This window comes from Poecilia latipinna, unplaced genomic scaffold (assembly GCF_001443285.1).
Source record: "Poecilia latipinna isolate Pla-1442-1.1 unplaced genomic scaffold, P_latipinna-1.0 Scaffold26, whole genome shotgun sequence".
Classification (NCBI taxonomy): domain Eukaryota; kingdom Metazoa; phylum Chordata; class Actinopteri; order Cyprinodontiformes; family Poeciliidae; genus Poecilia; species Poecilia latipinna.
In genome coordinates, this window is record NW_015112642.1 from 103,071 (window position 1) to 124,665 (window position 21,595).

Consider the following 21,595-nt stretch of genomic DNA (forward strand, 5'->3'; position numbering starts at 1 on the left):
ATCTTTTTGTCTACATCAGCTTATAGAAAAGAAAGTCCCTGAAATTTGATTCGTTCAGACAGAAAACTTCCAATTACATCTGAAAGAAAGCAGAAATCTATACGTTTCAGGAATTCCTCATCTTTTCCCTTCTCACTACGCCTTCAGAGTGTTTACAGCCCATGTTAACACGGATCCTTGTGTGCAATTATGTTTGGTAACAGATGGTCCTCATAGCCCACAAACCTGCAATTGGAGCAGATTGAAACACGACAAAATGAAAACTATACTCATGATTTCCTCCAAAGCCGGAATGTAAGAGACCGTGAGTATTCACAAACACCTGGTTCACTCAGTTTTCAGTGGAAACACAAAGACTTTATTTATTTTAATAGCATACTTAATCACCAATATGAGAGTCTGTACAAATAAAAAGAGAAATTAAAGGCAGTTTTCTTCATCTGTGTTGTGTACGCTGTGATCACTGCAGGTCATCGTCGTCGAACAGATCCTCAAAGTCTGAAAACAGGAAGAAGGAAAAGAGGAAGAGGAGAGAACCGCCAGGTTAGGATGAGTCCAGCTGTTTTCCACCAGACTCCTACCTCTCAGCTAATTATTCTGAAAATAATAAATGTTTTTTTTTCTTCTCCCACTCAAGCTGAGACGCTCACTTTAAATGAGCTAAAACTTCCCCCTCAATAAGTGAATACAGGCTGGCATGGATCCAAAAGGTTTTTGTCTTACTTTGTTTGTACTTAAAAAAAAGACATAATCAAAACAGCTTCTGTATCCACCCACACACATTTCATATGGTTATATAACCTCAAACAGAAACGGAGATGTTTTCCTTTGCAAGAAAAAGATAAGTAACCCTTATTATTGAGATGAATCATCCTAAAATGATTTTCTTTTGTAAAACTCCTATTGGCTGTTTTTATAAAAAAATTTTACAGGATTGAATTATAAATTAGTCAAGTGTTTAAACTCAATCCTCTGTTGGTGATGTTGTCCAGTTTATATAGAAAAATCTGTCAGGTCTGAGCTAATGTCAGGTTGATTCAGTAACAAAGTTAATATTTATATTTTTATATTTTTGATATTAGAGCCAAACCAACCAACCAATAAATGAGGTGGATTTGCAGATTCACCTGGTCCTGGGTTTTTCTGTGGAATGTAGCTCCAAATTATTTGTGAAAATTCACTTTTTTTGTTTGTACAGCAAATCTAAGATATTCATTTTGTGTTACTATTTTTAAATTTTTGGATAATGTGTAGTTTGACAGGAAGGAGGGTTATGAGAGAGGGAGACGTCATGCGGCAAATGTCACCAAGTAATATATTTTTGACATATTTTAAACAAATGTAATCATATACAATGTTTCATGAGTAATTTTTTCATATTTTATTTGTTTTAAGCTGTTATTATTATTAATGTGAATTTTAGCTACGTTTAATTTTACAAATGCCAACTGCTCTGTAGTTTGTTTAGGATTATTTATTGTATTTTATTTAATGCATAAGGCTTAAGTGAACCACCAACTTGACTTTCTCTTTTGTTAAAATAAATACAGTGAACTAGAGTGAGTCTGTTGAGAAGTCGGCCATATTGGACCTCAGGCAAACATAGAAGAGTTACACATTGTGATTTTCTGATATAACAAACTAATCAGTAAAATGAAAATGACTTAAAATCTAAACCTTCCAGGGGTATGAGTTAGAACCCAAAATTTGTCTTTTCTACATGCATTGACTGTTTTACGGCGCTCAGCTGACCTTCTACAGAGACCTGGTGGTAAATGTCAAATCATCTCCCAACCAGACAACGGTTTGAAGTATCACCACTGCGCTGCACATGGCAGGCGGCCCAGACGCTACAACCAAATGTTATTAAGTCACTCTGCTGCGGCCTGATCAGCAATCTGTGCAACAATGAACCACTGTGCCTTCAGCTCATCAGAGGGAGAGAAACGCACTCTGCAGCTCCACTTATTCTGTATATTAATGTCACATTGAGCAGATCCAACCAGCAGGACGGAAAGCAGGGGTGTCCAAAATACCAAGGGCCAAAATCACCAAGTTGAAATTTCCTCAATTAGGAAACACAAAAATATCAATGTGAATTATTTCTCTATTACCTCGACAATAATAAAGAAAACATAATATTTTATGTTTACAGTCATTTGACTTCTTGGGATTGTTATTTTCCATTTTTTTAAATCTATAAATTGTTTTTAGTTTATTCCCAGCAACGAAAATAAGAATTTTCTTCTACCAACTTTGATGCATTTAGCCAAATATAATGAAGTCTGTTTTTGAGCAAAACCTCGCTACATGTTTCTGGCATGACTTATGAAATAAAAATAAAAGGATAATAAAAACAGATTAAATAAATAAAAAAAATATTTGTGTTGTACTTCATGTTTTCCATATATGAAGATAAAAACTTGCCACAGAAAATCTCATCCTAGAGAAATAACAAAAAGTGTCACAGGGTCAATCTTCTTGAATGCGGTCAAAGGGCCGCACAAAATCAATCCAAGAGCCACAAATGGCCCCCGCCCCACACTTTGGACACCTTTGACTTAATTGATGCCTTTTCTGAGATAAATTTGCACCTCAGTGCTGCTTTTAATGAATCCGATCACAGGACGCAGATGTTCAAAGGTGTCAGAGAGTTCATTAGAGACATTTATAAAATGATTTTCATTTACAACTCCAACTTTTTGAAGTTTTCTAGACTTTTTCAAGGAGTTTTGATTACCCAGTGGACATTTACATGCAAAACATTGATATTGTCTGGTTTTAGTGATCTAAATTTTGTTTGATCCGATATCTCTAAATAAAAAGTAGAGCAACTGTGTGTAATTTAGATGTACTGAGAGGTTTGGAAGACAAAATTAAAGAACAAACAGCATCATGAAGTCCAAGGATGAGTCCGGGAAGAGGTTCTGGAGGAGTTAAGGATTAAACATAAATCTGTTTAGTCTACTTTAATTGTCTAGAAAGTCCGCTTAATTTGTGGACTTTCTAGAAAAGTCCTTCATTTGTGGACTTTCAGAGTTCGATTAGGTGTTCACACCTAATCGAACTCTGATGGGGACCAAAGAAGTGAATCTGGTCCATCTAAAAACCTCCGTCTTGGTTCGATTAAAACGAACTCTGGTGCTGTTTGCATGTGAACGCCAAGTCGACCGGAGACTGCTCCCGACTACAGCACAGGGCATTCTGGGTAAATACAACCAAAACAAATATGCTAGTTTAGCATTAGCGGGAGAAATGACTTGTGGTCTTTTACCAAAGACAAAAGAGAAATACTACAATCGCTAAAATCTAAAGTTGCACTCAGTGTCTTCTTCTGAGATGTTTGTGTTGTTTCCTTTGTTTGTTCATATTGCAGCGCCCCCACAGATGTGGAGGGGAACACGTTTTCCAGAGAGTTTGGTAAAAGTGAACCTCTCCAGCTGAAATGTAACAAATGTTGCAATTTTGGTTCCCAATGAAATCAGAACCACTGGACTATCAGGTGAGAAAACATCCAGGATTAGGTCATAAAACAAACTTTGAACATCTCACAGCTCTGTGAGATGTTTTAGGTCGAGATGTCACGTTAAAAGTTTGAGGTTGTAACGTGACAAATGTGGGAGTGTTCAAAGGCTGCAGATTTGGAATAAGCAAACTAATACCAGCTAAATCTACTTTTTCAGACTTGCTAGGAAACCCAGCTATAAGCTGAATGGTTTTGAACTTGTGCTCATTGATGAAGCAGGTGAGGCTTTTATTGAAACACCCTCTATGGAGAGAGTTTCTAAGAGTGCAGGCATTTAAAGCGGCTGACTGACTGAGGCGAGGCGTCCCACTGAGTTTCAGTCTGAAAGCACCTATAAACTCACTTTACCATGCAACAGCATCGTCTTTTTAACAATCAGCTCTTTTTCTTTCTAGGTCATGTGCTGCTGAGCCAGAATTGTTCATCTGGGAGCCAGCGCTGCAAGACAGAAAACAGATTAGCTGGGTATTTTTCTGTGCTCCACCCGCACGTTAGCTGCTGTTCAGAGCGAGAAGCAACAGGACTTTTTCTAAGGTTAATGTGAAACAACAATGTGGTTCAGGGAACAAACTAGATTACAAGTTTCACCTTTCCCTGGAGCTTAGCATGCTGGTTTCTACCTTGGAGGGGGAAATTTTCTTAAAATACCATGGGAAAGTTTTAGTTAACCTCGTTTTCAGTCAAATGAAGCTGCTAATTTAATTTCAAATTGCCTAAGAATCACACATGTGTAACATTTCTATTCATTATCGTTAAAATTGTACTAATAAGGCACATCAAAAGAGGCAAATAAAATTATTTGCTTGATAAAATTGAGCAAACATTACCTACACATCTCTACAGAACAAAAAAAAATAGTCTCAGGTTTTCTTTAAACCATCTCTGATGTTTGGAAACATTTTAGGAAGAAGAACTGAAGTTCAGGTCTGAACAAACTCAGTGGTTAGTGAATAATCCAGCTCGGTGTCTTACCATTAAAGAAATCTGAATGAACGGCTTTCTCGTTGGCTGCTAGGTCCATCAGCAGGCCGCTGCTGCCCCCTGCCTGTTGACACACAGCATTGCATTACTGTACATGAGCGGAAAATGGAGCAAAGCACAAATTTATATGCAGGAAAAGCTGATGATTAATAGAGAATGAAGCCGACTTGACTACACCAGTATTTCAGTAAACTTTTTTAGGTACGAATATTACATATATTTATGTTTATTCTGACAAAATAAAATAGAAATATATGGTTATAAAACAGTTTGATTTAAGGGCTTGAGAATGTTGTACAAGTCAATCTAGACAGTGTAGAATACAATTTAAACGTTGAGTTCAATAATTTAAATATAAAAAGGTAAAACTCATTTCATATGTAATTATTTTTAACAGTTTTGATACCGTTTCGCTTAAAGCACAGATTAAAATAAGTCATAAAACCTTAATTTAAATTAATAGAAATAACAAATTAAGCTTTATATATATATTTTTTGAATTTTTTTGTTAAAAGAAAACATAAACTCAATTCCTTGTAAAAATGCAAAAATGTTGAATAGAACCAGAAAATAAAGCAAATCGTGCTTACATTACTTTTTGGATCTGCATAAATAGTAGCAGTCTGGTTTGTTTTTGGTAAACATGAATGTTGACTTCTCTATTAGGTTGGAGCTGAAAATATTTTTATATTTAGAAAGACCGTATGCTTTAAAATTTGTATCACTGTTAAGGCAAACACGGCAGAAAATAAAAATGAGTTTAATTGTTGTTAGCATTAGCACTCATATTAGCATTAGCTGTTTAAACTTTAAACCGACCTCGTCCAGGTCCACGTAAGGTCCGGCTCCTTCTGGAAACATCTCGTCCACTGCAGGCTTCATCTTCTTCTCTTTTTCTGTTTGTTTGTTTTAACGCTAAACTCGTTTAAAACCGCTCAGTTTGTTAATAGCAAAGCTGGCTAACTTCCGGCAAACACAAAACAACAGTGTGCGACGCTTATTTGAGTCCGCCTTAAACGCTTGCCCGTCTCATTCGGTCCACTAACCCAACAATGAGAAACGAAACAAAAAAAGAGGATAATATCATAATTTTACCTCATAATTAAGGTGGTTGAACGGCATTAAAATCAATCTCAGTATTTTCAGTCCGTACAGACAAATAACAATGCTAGTAATAATTATTAATATTTTTTATAAGTAATAGTAATCATAGTATCAGTACTACTAGTTATCATTATTTAATTTTATATTATTCATTTTTAATAACTTTTCATCATGTTATTTATGCAATCAATACAATTATTTTAAAATAATCTGGCTGTTACTGTATAAATGTTTTTCTATTTCTTTATATTATTTTTTTCCCACCATATGGAGATGAATGGCAAGGAGTAGTACGGTTGTTAATGTTTGTTCGTGTTTAATTATCTATTTTATTGTTTTACTTGTACTTTGAAATGCAAAAAACTTCAATAATAAGTTTTAAAATATAGGGGGGAAAAAACCTAGGGAATGCATTATTCTAATGATGGGATGTTTTTCCCTGACTAATTTGCTCACTTTCCTTTTAAATGCTTTGGTGCAATGTTTGTTTGTAAAAATGTTATAGATAGATTTCTTTTGCATTTTTGCTCTCTATATTCTGCTTCTTTGCTCTGAGGATAACAAACATTTTTAAGCTTCCTGACCCTAATTACTCTTGTTGAAATTTCAACAACAGAATAACATTTATTTAAGGGATTTCATCAATACTCCCCATCAAGTGGCATTCTGCTTGTTGCTGGCAATCCCTGGGATTAATACATATAGATGAATAGATTCCTTAGACACTTTTATCTAGAAGCAAAATGTCTTGTTTATTTTTTACACATTACATGGATATATTATGCAGTTCTACCAACAAAGCTTCACTGTTCCCTATATTCATCGCTATGCTTCAAACTATTTAAGGTAGATATAAAGGCTCTGTGTCTATATTCCCTTTTTCTTTCGCCCTCTCCATCAGAATATTTTGGTTTCGTTCTCTAAACATCCTGGCTGTCCTCTCAGTGTTCATGTCCGGCGTTGGTCTCGTATCCCAGGGTGTCTCCAAGGTGCTGGTGGGCGTAGAACGCCCGAGCCATCTCGTTGATGTGGCTGTAAGCGCCGATGGACCTGAAGTATTCGATGTAGTTCCAGAAGTCTGAGGTGGAGTAAGGCCAGTAGGGAACAGCTGGAGGTTCGTCATATGGAACTGAACGGGACAGAACGACAGCTGGCTTACAGGAAACAGGTATTTATATGCAATACTTACAGTTTTATCAGGTTTTAATGACTTAAATCAGTTCAATAACATACTTTGACAATAAAGGCTCGATGTATTGATGGTGTATTAAGATAAATAATGTGAGAAAATTTGTATTTGCACCACAAGGAAACTAAACCAAAGGGTTTTACAGCATCACTGTAAAAGTTTCCTCCTAACATATTTGGACAATTAATCACCAACACTTTTATTTGAAATTATCTTATGAAGTATAATTTTGTGATTGAGATGCTGTTAGGAAAACAACAATGTCTTATGTATAAAACAACAACAAACAGATAAATCAACTTTATCTGTTGATTTATCTTTAGCTCTACTTCTACACTCTGAATCCATTTTGAATTAAATCAGTAAAGTCCAATAAAATTTTAAATTTCAAATAATTTTTTATATAGCAACCATTAAACAAATTTAAACAAAAACAAACAGTAAAATAAGAGAAAACCTCCATAAAATTAATTTACATAATTCACAAAAAGTGCTGAGAAGCGTAAAAGGTGTCAGTTTCAGTGTAATGTATGTACATATTTATGTATTTTTATTATTTTATGTACATATTTAATTTCCCCTTTGGATCAATAAATTATTTTTTTGAATTTGAAAACCTTTAAATCTGGTCAACTGTTTGATTATCGGGGGGAAAATATTCTAAATCTGAGGTTAAATGAGAAACGTGATTGTCTAAATTATGTTTTTAATGAATTATAATCTCCATTTACAGCTCTCCTTATTGTGATTCATTAAATCACTTGACTAATCCCCACTAACACATTCAAAAAAATCCTCTCAGCCAGAGGAGTAAATATGGATGAACATTGTGATTTTCTGCAGATTTGGTCCCTAAAATATCTGCAGAAATGTAAGTTTGAAGGTTGTAAGAAGATAAAGATGGAGATATTTAGTTTGAATGAAACTGTACCTCCTTCTGGGACGACTCTGGCCACTGTGAGGCGAAAAGAGAGACCGAGAAAAAAGAGTTAACATTCCCAAACAGTTTTCCCTGAACAAAGAAGGGATTCAGTCCTAAAACTAAAAGAGGTTTCTTTCTCCATGTTCCTCAGCAAACATTTTTCCCTTTACTGAACAAACACAGACCCACAGACCGCTCTTTCTGTTCACAGCTAAAACTCTCATCTCAGTCAAACCACTTGCATCCAACTTGATCAACAAATAAACAAAAAATCAGATACAAAACTATTTTCTTTTTCTTCCATCCAGCAGATGATTAGTGGAGATTTTAACATTAATATGAAGAAACTCACCACAGAGATGGAAGGAAAAAATGCAGAGGAGTGCGCTGATCCACAACAGCTTCATCTTGAGCTCCTAATTAAATGGAAAAAAGTTAATTTGTTGCCAGTTTGTGGGCTAAAGAAGTGTTTAGCGTAGAGTGAATGCACCATCTTTACCTGATCAGAGTTTGCTGCAGTTGGTCTCCTGGTCCGCTGTGGAGTGTGGGGGCCAGCATGAAGGAGCCCAGCTCCAGCACACACACACGCACACACACACACACACACACACACACACACACACACACACACACACACACACACACACGCCAGTCACATCCCACTGTAACATCGCTCAGCTGCTGCCACGTCAAATATTTGTTTTGTTGGAAAATGAACTCCAAACCAAATCTCACTTTTCCTCAGCTCCTATAATCTTCACTGTTATCTTGATTATCACCTATAAAAAGTAATCTGGATCACATTTTCCTTAAATGCGGCGTTGTTGGATCATGACTTTTCACACCTAATCAGTGGACAGGCAATTCTTTTTAAAAAATCCTCATGTCAAAATGTTCAGAATGTCCAACAAACATTCATAAAACCTATTTAACACACTTAGTTCTTTGATTTTCTTCATAATGTGTAGACTCTCCAAAATACAGCAGTAATGCAGAAACTGTTTTTTCCCTGCTGTTAGATCAGTTTGTGTGGATCAGCGATGTCAAACTATTGTTGTTATATCAGCAGTTATATTTTTTGAAAGGTAAGGAGGTAAGGATGGCGCCATCTTGTGGTTTTCTGCCTGAATGATTCAAAGCACGTCACCAACACACAATAATTGTTTCTGAAAAGAAAATTATCAAAAGCAACTTTTGAAACAGCATAAAGTAAACGATGGGATCTGTCGTTAGCATGGGCAGTTTGATAACTATGTAAGACAAGCGTTATTTGTCTACAACATGCTCGGCAGCAAACCGTTTAGCTCATAGCTGTTACGAAATTTGCTAATTTGAGCTAATTTGAGCATTTGATTATGTCAATATTTGATAATTAACAACAAACCCATTGACATGTATCTAAGCAACAACATGTGTACGTATTTTGAACATGTTCATCTTTACATTTTTATTTTTTATTGATTGTGTTGTTAGCTAGTGTTGCTAGCTACTACTACACAAGGCTAGCTGTTTTCAAGCTAACAACTCTCCAGTGTCTCTATGGCAACTGTCATTAGCTGATGATAAAAGCCCGCCGGATTTATCCTGATGATCGAAATAATTAACAGCATACAGAAGTTTATGGGCATAAAAATGGCTCTGCTGTAATATTTTCTTTTTTGCTTTTAATCCCTATTTAAATGTAAACATTTTTAGGGTGGAATGATTGGCATAGCATCAAACTGCATTAATTTTTGGGACATTGGTTTGAAATTATTGTAGATTTTCTCTCATTCGAACAGACTCAAGCATATATACACCCCCAATGATATTTATTTAAATGTCCTTTATCAAGTTGCACATATACCTCAGTTCACAGGGAGTCAATATATTTTTATTCCAGTAAAAATAATAAGTAGTCGTCCAAGAAATTACTCAAATAAGAGTCCAAAAGTATTTAGTAAAACAGCAACTCAAGTATTGAATAACTGATAAAAACATCAATCATTTAATATTTAAAAATTATACCCTCAGATTAATTATTAATCAGATGATATCAGACAGAACATATAAAGTTATGTGAAAATTTTGGTATTTTAAGGTTCAAAATTATTTTAATTTATATAAATAACATACTACACAATAACTTATAATATAAATAACTTACTATACAAAATCAGGAAAAAATAACTTTTTTTATATATGAAACTTATAAAACTTTAACAAACATTAACAGACACACACTGCAGGTGTGAATCTGTGTTTGGTGAATTTTTGGTTAAAACATGTTTGTTCTTCATTCAGTGGGTAGAAAATCCAGAAATAAGAGTACAGATACTTCATAGAAACTTTACTCAAGTAAAAGTAACCGAGTAAATGTAATTAGTTACGTTCCTTAGCGATGGAAAGGAGCTTTACTGTCAACATTACGGGACATAAATGAGTCAAACTGTTTGTTTCCTGAGTCAGCGCTCCGTCAGGGAGGGAATGTGCGCATGATAACAATTAGCAGACTGTCTCTTTAACAAGCAGAGAGGAACCAGTGCTGATCCAGAGAGCCGGAGAGTTAGACTCACAGCTACAGAGCTCCACACCACTCAGGTAAGGAAACACTTCCTAAATATCACTTTAACCTGCATCACACGGGAAGCAAAGTACTAAGATCTTAACATGGTTTTTATTTTGTCTCGTTTATTTTGTCTTGTTGAGAAGGATTATTTCCTGTTACATCAGATTATATATTTGCATTTACTCATCATATTGAGGTAATAGTTTTCATTTTTATCATTTAACATTTATAGGCTGAAATCCCTTTAATGTCATTAAATAATATGTTTTATAATAGAGTTACATAATGTCAACAAAGCTGAAGGTGTTTTCAACCCAAAGCAACACCTTGAAACCTGAAGAGCAGGTGTGGCTGCTTCAATGCAGTCAAACGAGACAAAAGATAAAATACCTCCCTGCAGTGCTTGTTCTCTCTGCTCTCTCACGCATGACCATGAACTTCAAGTTAACAATCACAACTCTTACCAAACCAGTGTGTACAAATTCAAACTATGACAGGCATGCATTCAGAAAAAAACCTGACTATTCTAGACGTTTACAGGTTGGTGGCCTGTAAAGCTGCACTGAAAACACAAAATCTAAGTATTTTTGGTGTAATTTCTAGTGCAAATATCTTACTACACCTAAAATGAGACAAAACTAAATTATAAGTAACTTTTTAGCAAGATATATGAGCTTGATTTAAGCCAATAATTCCTTAAAATTGATGAAAAAGTACTAGTTCCATAGGCAGATTAATTCACTTATAACATGGGGAAAATGACTCATCATAAGTGAAAATAATCTGATAAATAATCTGAAGGAAGGAATTATTGACCTAATACAAGGTGCTATATTTTGCTGAAAAGTTATTTGTTAGTTGGTTTTATCTTATTTCAACTGTACTAAGATAGTTTTTCTAGTAACTAGACCAAGATTACTTGGTAAGATTTTGTAATTTTGCAGTGTAATGTTGACTAGCAGCTTCATAATGGCTGTTGGTTCTGCAATCATAGTATGAATAATTCCTATAAATAATAACCTTAAAGCTGCAGTGTGTAACTTATATAAATAAAATGTTTTTTCATATTTGTTAAAACTGTCACCATATTGTGAAAGTTTATGAAACAGATAATCTTTGAAAAGATCAATCTCTGTCACTTCCCCCTTGGATTACAATCGTCATCTAAAGAAACGTTCCGCTCCCAACCAAGAACAACCAGTCAGAGTCAGGAGGAGGGTCTTAGCGCCGTCAATCACCCTCATGTACTCGTTGTTAAATATGCTAATGATGGAGAGACAACATTTAAGGCGCTTTCGCACTGCACGGAACGGGACGGAACAGTTGTGTTCGCATTACAACTTGCGTTCCACCCAGCCCCAAGCGTTCCAGCAGCTGATTGGCTGATATTGGGACGAAAATCAGCATCTGACTCCATAACAACCAGTGGCCAATCAGCTGCTGGTTCAAAGCAGAACACTTGGGGCCGGGTGGAACACAAGTTGTAATGCGAACACACCCATTCCGTCCCGTTCCGTGCAGTGTGAAAGCGCCTTTATACACCGATATCTGTGGCTAAGCTAACTACCTTTAGCATTCACGACATGCTATGCTAGCTGCAGCATAACAGAGATCATGAGGTTGTGATTGACAGCGCTAAGACCCGCCTCCTGACTCTGATTGGTTGTTAGCACTGGGAGAAGGCAGAGGAGCTAAATTTGTCACCAAATATCTGTCTCACCATTTTGTCATGACTTAGTGTCAGTTTCTATAAATAAGCTAAATATTATTATTTTTATAAAAGTTTAACAAGTCAAATGAATGTATATATTGAAACTTATCTAAAAAGTCTTAAAATGACATTATTTCCCCTCACAGTGAAGTTTCCAGACAGTGTATTTAGGATATTTGTCCTGATCCATGTGCCTGTTCCTCATCCAGCCTCTAACATTGTTAATAAACCCTGTTACACCCACTGCCTGTAGTATTCACATATTTAACTATATTTTCATGTTCTGTTTGTAGATCATTACCTTTGCAGAAACGCTTCAGAGCCATTTGCTGCAATAGGAACAGTTTTAAATTATCCTTTCATCCAATTTTCATTTCTCTTCTTAATAAATCTTGATAATATTGGTGGTTTGGGGGTAGATTTAGTCCCGCATATATTACATATTTACTTATTTTCTGTGTTTTATATTACAACAATGAAACTGTGTAGCCAGATTTACATTATCTCATTCAGTGAAATTGGTCTGCATTGTGATGTTTCTTGTCTTACTGTAACGTGTTGCTGTACTTTCACCCACAACAAATTCCCATAGTCGAAACTAATCAATGTTTTACCTCACTGATTATCTTCTTTAAACAGGTAATAATTCAACCTTTTCCATATGTTCCTGTCTGTCCCCTGCAGGAACCATGTCTGCCGTCTACCTCGTCCTCCTGCTGCTGCCTCTGGTCTCAGCTCAGACGTATCACTGGGGTCCCTGTCCCAGTCCGGCAGTGCAGCCCGGCTTCGACGTCCAAAAGGTAAATCCTATAACAACATGTTAGGAGCACATATGGACGCAAAGTGACCCAGTTGTTTCTGTCGCCAGTATCTGGGACGGTGGTACGAGATAGCGAGGCTTCCCAATTCCTTTGAAAGGGGGAAATGCATCGAGGCGAATTACGCCTTGAGGAAAGATGGAACCATCCGAGTCCTGAACTCTCAGCTGTAGTGAGTAAAATTATTGCTTCTTCATTTAGTTTGATGCTTTGTGTGAAAACTAGAACTTTTCTGGGTCCAAAATTCTGATACTCTATCTGATACTTTGTCCTGTTATTCTTTTTCTGTCATTATTTTTGCTTGGTTTTCTATCATTTCTGGAAAAAATTAATTCAAAAAATACATGTACAGCACCCGGCTCCAAAGGGAAGAGCGTGCCATGACTTTTAATGTTGATATAACGCAATACTTACGTAATCTGCAAGATTACATAAGTATTGCATAAGTATCCCATTAGTCCATTATGGGATTTGGTGAAACGCAGAGAAACTTCAACCTTCTTTGAATCTGTATTCAAACTTTATAGCAGAAACTCAACTCTAAGTCTAAATGTTTCATATGACTGTATTAATATTTTATACCTTTCATGGTTTCTACATGATCTAAGTTTTATTATTTTTTATGGTTTTTTTTAGATTTCACCATATATTCAGAAAGCTTCAAAAGGTTCTGCGACTCATAGTTGGATAGCTTCCAGTCATAAGTCACAGTTTTTGCACGTGCTTGGATTACTGTGTGAAATAAAAATGGTGGACATGTGGAAATCCTGTCCCTCCTTTGTTCCAGGAAAGGCGGGAATCCCCATAGCAACCAGTGACTCAGCATTCTTTGGGATCTGTTTTTCTTTTTTTTGCCTAGCTTAGCTGTTTTTCTTCTTTTTAAATCTGCCAGTCTGGAGTTAGCAGAGAGAAGTTGATGTATGTCGGATAATTTTGCAGAAAATGTCAGGTTTAAAACCATTGTGAATAGCTTTTGTTATTGTTAGTAATTAAATGTTTGCGTGTGCAACTCTGTTTATATGTTCCAGTAAAGATAAAGTGAGCACAGCAGAAGGGACAGCTGTGGTTCCCGATACGAGGGAGATGGCCAAACTTGGAGTCAGCTTCTCATACTGTAAGTGTGTTTAATAAAGAGCACCAAGAGTCTGATAGCAACAAATGAAGAGATGGATGTTAATTTGTCAGTGCTTGAGTTCAATAATGAACAAAAACCCAGAAGTTTCCCATTTTAAATCCACGTCTTGTACACATGTAGCTGGGTCTTCAAAAAAACAAATATCTCAAATAGTATTTGAAAAAATAATATCGTACATGTGGAATCGGTTTAAGAAAAGTGTTTATTTACACAAACCTGCTGAATTTCAACACTGAATGTTGTTTTAAACATGCCAAACCCATAGGGGGCAGTGTAGCGCAAAGCTAAAACCAATCAGTCCTTCAAAACAACCATGACTTCCTGTTAGGAATGAAATATGGCGCCAGGAGAGGTTGGACTACTTTTAAACACTGTGTTAGAATATAAGGTTAATAAAATACAAGACATGCCGATTGGGAATCATGCGAATCAAAAGGTGAACGTTGAATACATCAACGGTCTTCTTTATTTCTGGTTTTAGGGGTTCAGCCAATCAGTGCCAAGGAAAATGAATGGAGCTCCTGGATTGGCCAGCTAATACTGTGTGAAATATCACAGGGCCTCTGTATTCCAGCTTCCCAAACTGCATTTTCTTTAAAATATTTTAGATATGAAACAATCCATGAATAGGCAGATTTTCCATGAATAATTCCAAGTTAATGCTGCATCACATAACTTTTATAATAAGATATGTTGTATATATTTTTGTTAAAATTATTATTATATAAAGACAAATAATCTGTGAAAAAAATCATGCTCCCAGGACTAACTGTAGAAATACACCTCAGCCAGAAACAACCAATTACAGCCAGGAGGAGGGTCTTAGCGCTGTCAGTCACTCTTGTGCTCACCCTTTGCTCTCTGCTATGCTACAGCATTGTTGTTCACCACAACATAGCCTACCAGGGATGCTAAGGGTAGTTATAAATGGCTCTCCACCATTAGTACGTTGAGCTTTGTGTACACAAAGTTGATTGGCAGCACTAAGATCCGCCTCCTGGCTCTGATAGGTTGATTCTGACAGCAACAGTAGCTCAGAGAGGATCTTGATCTTTTCACAGATGATCCATCTCATATTATAAAAAATATATGTCAAAAACATATTTTGGTAAAAGTTACAAAAGTACACAAATAGCCCGGTGGATCTGATGTTACCTTGACCTCCTGAATCAGCAAATAAACTAACTTTATGGCGTTTGCTCACAGTCACTCCCTACAGCCCGTACTGGGTCCTCACCACCGACTACACCAGCCTGGCGGTGGTGTACTCCTGCACGGATGTCCTCCGCCTGTTCCGAGTCGAGTACGCCTGGATCCTGTCGCGGTCGCGCTTCCCGCCGCCACAGACGGTTCGCTATGCCAAAGAGCTGCTGGTCAGGGAAGGAATCGACATTTCCAGGATGAAGGCCACCGATCAGAACTGCAAAGACAACTAGGAGGCCGCTTCTTAGTCATGTCTCACTATTTCTGCTTAGAAAGTTTGTTTTTATTAATGCGAAGAAATAATATTTTAAGATTTCTGTGTTTAATTGTAGTTATACCTGTTATTGTGATATTTATAAGCACAACAAACTTTATATATTTTGATTCTGCTTTTCTGTTAAATGGTCGCTGATTGAAGATGGAAATATTAACTGAAGGGTTGTTGTTTACTATATTACAACAGTGTAAGTCACATTTTCTGTAATAAATAGTAAATAATGGACAACTGTTTTGTCTATCCTTACTCTGGAGGCTCTATGAACTGTAAAAACTAATTCATTGGGTATTTCTGTCATCTTTTTTAATGACCTGATCCAGTTTTTCTCATTGGATATTGACAACAATATCAGAATGTTCTATTGTAGATTTTATTAATTATTTTCCTCTTTCATGTACCTGTTTGTAAGCTTACCTGTGAAATGCAGCTCAAATCTTTCACTTAGGTTGTTTCTCCAGACATTTATCGGTGTATTAAACTCTGTTACTCTGCTCTTGGCAGTTACTGGTTACCATAGTAACCAGTAACTGACAGCTCCACTGCCCCCCTTTCTCTGTTGCCGTTGGTAACTGTGGTATGTATCCACCTTATTCCTGAGGGGGCTTACCATACACATAATATAAGGATAGACGCCTCATGGACCGCTCTCGCCTATTGTCGCTGAACTCATATATTATGGCTTCCCACTCAAAAATCTTTTCAGGAAGCTGTCAGCCGAGATCTTATCTGTCTGATTTAAGATGACAGATTAAAAAAAAGAAAACATAAAATAGGACATAGGTGTCCAAATACCAGGCATCAAGAATAGGTTAGGTGTCTTTCAAGTTTTAGGTGTTTCTCTGGCACAAAACATCTCACTCAATTAATTTTGATGTTACCAGGACTTCATATGATCTGAATGCAGAATGAATGAGGTGGCACCTCAGCCATTTGATTCAAGTGTGTTTAACCAGTTACACCAAAATGTTGAATAGCATAACCACTCAAGAATAGAGTCAGACGGCCCTTCTGGGATATGTACGTTAAAGTACTCACACAGCCAAAGTTGACAGTTATTTAAATTTTGATAATATAGTTTTTTATATTTTGGTTTTGAGTCATTCAAAGACTTGTTATTCATACCATTGAGCATGACCACAGTGACTGCCTGTCCTGGTTTGATCCTCAAACATTCTGATGGACAATCAAATTCTAACTGGGATCTCCACAGGTACGAATCGTGCTAAAGAGGTTGACATGTTGGATGCATGAATGTAAAGAAAACAAAACTTACGCTTTCTCTTCTTATCGGCCACCCTGACTTAAGGAGACGGCATGGTCAGCAGGTGACATGAATGCAGATGTGGCTGATCTACGGGCGGGGGTGGGGGACGGAGAGATGACGGAGTGGGAGGAGAGGCAGCTGGAGAGATGCTTCTGGGTCTTTTCTTCTTCTGAAAAGACTGAGAGGATGGGACAACAGGAGGAGAAACAGGAACAAGATCAAGCACTATCACAGTCTCTTCCTGGTTCTCTGGTATCATCATTGGATGCTCCTCAGCTATGGTCTCTGTCTGTTCAAAGATCAGGTTCTCAGCTCTTTACTTCTCTTCATCTGGCTTGCAACAGCAATAAATAACATAGACAGGAGGAAAGAAATGTGCCTGTACTGATGCAAGTTCATTTTTAATTCAAGTAAATGACCTAGCTGCAATCAGTGTATTCAGACAGGATTCATAAACAAAACTTTAAAGATCATCACAGCCAAGGAACACTGATGTTTTTAGGAACCCTCCAATTGTACAAAGTGGCAACAACAAGCATTACTATAAATACTATTATGTGACTTTATTACGGCTAATTAAACGTACGATTAGCCTCCAAGAGGCTAATTTAGCTAGCTTCCACCGTATATTCTCCGGCAAAAAAAATGTTACAAACGTATCTTCAACCATTCGAATCACAGTCCTACTGCCATTAAGTCCTAAAACTACCATCAGTAACTTTATAGCTTGACACTTTGGAGTTATTTTTGGTTTTAGAGTACAAAAACATTTTTGATAGATGCAGATTTCTACTCACCGGAGTGTAAGTGTCGCATAGGATGACGTCAGCTTCTTCTTCTTCTTGTGTTTTTGTGGGATCCGTCCTTATTTTTATTTCAATCGAACATATTAAAAGGTTTACAGAACAGTTTGCATGCAATCACAAAAGAAAATACATCTGAATTTTTCTTAAATTTATTTGGTGTAAATCATTGATATACTCAAAAATAATTGGTAAATTAAAAAAAAGGCTTTTAAATCAAGTTACAACCACCACAAAAACCCTCCGGTTTTATATTTTACTGAGTTATTTTTTAAATACCGAATTAAAGTCCTTTGACCGATACTGACATGTATTTGTAGTAAATATTCTTAATATCCTGTTAAAACTAGCACATAAATTGTAAATAAAGGTTTTAAAAAATAGAATAGACTCGTGATCTTATTCGTTCCTAGGTCGTCAGTATCGGACGCTTAGGGAACGGTACAGCATTCAATGAGAGAACCCTTCGCGTCAATTATTGACGCGAAGGGGGTTCCCTCTGCGTCAACATGTGACGCTGAGGGAACCTGCCCAAGCGTCAATATGTGACGAGTTGGGAGTGAGAATGTGTTGTGAGGAGGGTTCTACTTCCTGTTTCGTCACTTCCTTCAGTCACACATTCACATCTCCTCCTCAGACTGATCTTATGTTCCTCTAGAACCTCCTGCAGAACAACATCTGCTGAAACAGAAGAAACAACAACTGAAGTAAAAATATTTGGAGTAAAAATATTTAACAGCAGGGTTAACAAAACCATCTGTTCCATATATTTAGCATCACATGATGTGATGCTAAACCATCACATCATGTGATGTGATGCTAAATGATTGGATCAATCTTCAGAAACAGAATATTGTTATGTTGTCAGACAGCATATTTCTGCCTCTGATTTGTGCTAATTGCAGTTTGTATGCAATTAGCTGAGAACAGAGCCTCTTTAAAGCAAAACTATTTACAGCAGCTGGAAATACAGAGATTTAGTTGACAGGAAGATTTATACAACCTTGAATTTCCAAATCTCAACTAAAGACATTGTTGGGTAAAACTAATCATTGTTTTATCATTTTATTTGAGTGTTTTATCTAAATGTGTTCAGTTACCTAACTGGCTCTGACCAGTTATTCTTTAAGGTTCTTTCTTTATCTATGATGTAATTTCCTACTCAAGGGGTCCATCTGTTCTGTTATCTCAGCATTGTTCCACTGAAGAAGGTTATCATAATAGAAGCCGATTCCCAAGGAGAGTTGAGCAGAGCTCACCAATCTTTGATCCCGAGCGGGTTAGAGGTTGTGGATCTCTCCCTTTGCAAAGGAAGGCATAAAAACCTCATTGGTCTAGTGTCTGGTTCTTTACAGGTCTTGAGCTAATTTTAAAAAGCCCAACAGACAACAGAAGGAAGCTCTGATTGGACATGTTCAGTCTCACCTGGAGCACAGCTGCTCTGATTGGCTGTCAGCAGTCCAGCTCCTGTTCTGGGTCGTTTCCCACACTGGGGGCAGGAGGAGGGTCCAGATGGAGCAGACTGGTCCCAGTAGGATCTGATGCATTTTCTGCAGAACCAGTGTCCACAGCTGGTAGAGACCGGATCCATCAGAACCTTCTGACACAAAGCACAGCAGGACGGCTGGTCCTCCTCACCAACGCTGCTCCTCTTCCTCCTTCTGTGAAGACTGGATTCCAGTGTAGAAACATGGATCATTCTTTAATGGTGGAACACCAGTAAACGGGATTCAGATCCAGTTTACATCTAAGCACTTTATAAAGAGCCTTATACTGTAACAGAGCATTATTTGGACATGATAGCAATGCTAACAACAAGTTATTTAAATTTGTCTTATTTTTTGCTAAAGCTAACTCTTTGGACTTTAATTCTGTGTTCACTTTGTAGTTTAGTTACAGTCCGTCTTTATTGAGTCCAGTTCCTGGTTTAGATGGTCCGGGTCCTAAAATGCACTTGGTTCTGATTTCCATCTGGTTCTGCTCATTTTACCCGTTTCTGGGTTTATTTGTCACCAAAGACATTAAATAAATGATCTGTTGAGACCATTTGGTTTTCTAAATAGCTAAAAATTATGCAGAATTTACACACAATCTTCTATGAGTAGGTAAAGATTTTAAAAGTCAAATACTTTAGCTAAAAAACTATAGAGTTGTGTTTTTAAAGGACCTTTTTACATCTCAAAATATCTGAATTTACTGATAAATTTAGAGAAGAGATTTTCGTTTAGAATTGGTACCAAGGACCAGAAATTTGACCCAATTGTCTAAATAAATATATTAAAATGCTTTTTATTCAGGTGTTACATTGGGTGTTAACTATTTGATCATAAAACATTTATTTGAAGACATTTTTGGCTCTATTGTGAAGATATGATGTCTGAGGCTGTCAGGTATGAAGATGGAGAGCAGGAAGATATGCAGCAAATGGTCCAAAACAGGAAATCAAACCCAGAACCTTCACTAATGACCTGACCTTTAACCTCCACTTTACCTTCTAAACCAGGGATACTTGAAGATCCACCGACACTTTTCAAAACATTAAAGGTCCATTTATTATAAATGGTCAACTCACAAGCCAGAAACTCTCATATTCAAAATTTCTTTTCACTCAAAACAATAATCAAAAAAATTGAAAAAAATGTGGGGTTTAAAAAAATTATTCTGAGTGAGCACTGCTTTGTTTCTGTTGTTGAGGAAAGGCCTTTTCAAAATCCCACAAGAGATTAAAGAATTTTTGACAAGGAAATAACATTATTACAGTTTGTCTAGAGCATACAACTATGCATATGTAAGATATTTTATTAGTAATTTCTTTCTGCAGGTCTATTTTGTTATAGGAAAGTATTGCAATATTCAAACCCGCAATTTAGCAAGACATGTAAATCAGAGCTGGACCACCAGACATATTTCGTCTTTACAGAATTACACAATTAAAAATATAAACAACTCGTTGATATATCACTAGTAATATATCGATGGTCAAACTAACCATGGAGGTTAGCTTTTCACTTCTAAAAAATAAAGAAAATAGAAAAGAACATTGGCTGGTCCATTTCTCAATTTGAAGCATCAATTTTTCCCGCGGTCGCCATGATTGTCTGTTTATCATCTCACCCCGTTTTATTCTCCGACATTTTATTTATACTTTTGTAAGCAGAACTACAATCTACTGTGATTTAGTTCTTCCCGTGGACTTTGATTTTTATTTGTAAAACTGAGTGACGGACCGGACAAAACGGCACCGAGGTTCCCCAATAATGTTTATGATAATGGAGGACAATATGAAGACACACAAACAAAATGAAAACCAACACTTCCAAACTCTAGAAACCCTGTTAATGTGCAACAAGACAAATTAAGCAACAAAAATATGCAGGAAGACAGAATATATATTTAAGATTTTTATTTATTTCCAGTGTTTGTTGGGACGGGGGAGCACTGAACTCATGCTCTGTTGCAGCAAACATTCGTATCATACAGGTTTAAAACCCAGTTTATATATTTTTCCCCAGTTAAAGGCGCTGGTGCCTTTTACTGCACTTTAAAAACACAAGAAGGGCAAGAAAATAAAACGTCATTGTAGATTTGACTGAAAACTGGATTTCTGGCTTAAAACAGTCCTGTGAATAACTTTATAAAAACGATTTTTAAAAAGAAAACAAAGGAGGCACTTTTCTTTTTTGAGATAAAAACAACTTGCACAAGTAAAAACAAACCTTTTTTTGGAAATAAAAACTAATGTACCAAAGAATTACATACGATAGCGTCAGCATTTCATCATTACCGTTTCATTTTTTTAGGGATAAAACTATAACCATCCTCCAGTTGTCCCAGCTAATATCTGGCTGATGTTTATGTGCTGCGGAAATGAAACTTCCCGCAGTACGCAGCTCAGAAAGCAGCCGTCGGTACTCCTACGTACTTCAAGTACAAACAGAACAAAAACAGACAGTATTGTCACAAGCGTCTAGCATTAGCCCAGAAAGAGTGACGCTAGGGCTGGGCGAAATGGCGCAAAATAAGAGGGCTTTTATATGTACCAGGTCCAAATTTAATAGATCTTGTTTCCGCTTATCTAAAATTTGACTATTTTTTATTTCACTTCTGTGAGTTG

General features: G+C 36.5%; 3 protein-coding genes and 1 long non-coding RNA gene across 5 annotated transcripts; 1 reads left to right on the forward strand and 3 right to left on the reverse strand.

The window, feature by feature from the left end:
• Nucleotides 1–335: 335 nt before the first annotated feature.
• Nucleotides 336–5,524, reverse strand: cops9 (COP9 signalosome subunit 9). Its single transcript, XM_015038140.1, has 3 exons — nt 5,327–5,524; nt 4,499–4,571; nt 336–498 (listed from the first exon to the last, which is right to left on the reverse strand). Exons 1-3 carry the CDS (start codon nt 5,387–5,389, stop codon nt 461–463), a joined length of 174 nt encoding a protein of 57 aa, XP_014893626.1. The 5' UTR covers nt 5,390–5,524; the 3' UTR covers nt 336–460.
• Nucleotides 5,525–6,483: 959 nt separating this feature from the next.
• Nucleotides 6,484–8,719, reverse strand: otos (otospiralin). The gene is made up of 4 exons (XM_015038151.1): nt 8,222–8,719; nt 8,075–8,138; nt 7,732–7,755; nt 6,484–6,740 (listed from the first exon to the last, which is right to left on the reverse strand). The coding sequence occupies exons 2-4, from the start codon at nt 8,127–8,129 to the stop codon at nt 6,553–6,555; spliced, it is 267 nt and encodes an 88-aa protein (XP_014893637.1). The 5' UTR covers nt 8,130–8,138; nt 8,222–8,719; the 3' UTR covers nt 6,484–6,552.
• Nucleotides 8,720–10,160: 1,441 nt separating this feature from the next.
• On the forward strand, nt 10,161–15,645 carry apodb (apolipoprotein Db). 2 transcript variants are annotated; one of them, XR_001425719.1, is made up of 6 exons: nt 10,161–10,302; nt 12,666–12,781; nt 12,850–12,971; nt 13,828–13,913; nt 15,141–15,430; nt 15,510–15,645. XR_001425719.1 is itself a non-coding variant. In XM_015038164.1 (5 exons), exons 2-5 carry the CDS (start codon nt 12,671–12,673, stop codon nt 15,368–15,370), a joined length of 549 nt encoding a protein of 182 aa, XP_014893650.1. In that variant the 5' UTR covers nt 10,161–10,302; nt 12,666–12,670; the 3' UTR covers nt 15,371–15,645. The 2 variants fall into 2 exon arrangements, 1 of the variants encoding a protein (XP_014893650.1); XM_015038164.1 differs by having other exon boundaries at nt 15,141–15,645.
• A 2,469-nt stretch (nt 15,646–18,114) lies between these two features.
• Nucleotides 18,115–19,094, reverse strand: LOC106950971 (uncharacterized). The gene is made up of 2 exons (XR_001425720.1): nt 18,907–19,094; nt 18,115–18,159 (listed from the first exon to the last, which is right to left on the reverse strand). It is a non-coding gene; the product is annotated as an uncharacterized LOC106950971 (long non-coding RNA).
• Nucleotides 19,095–21,595: the final 2,501 nt, after the last annotated feature.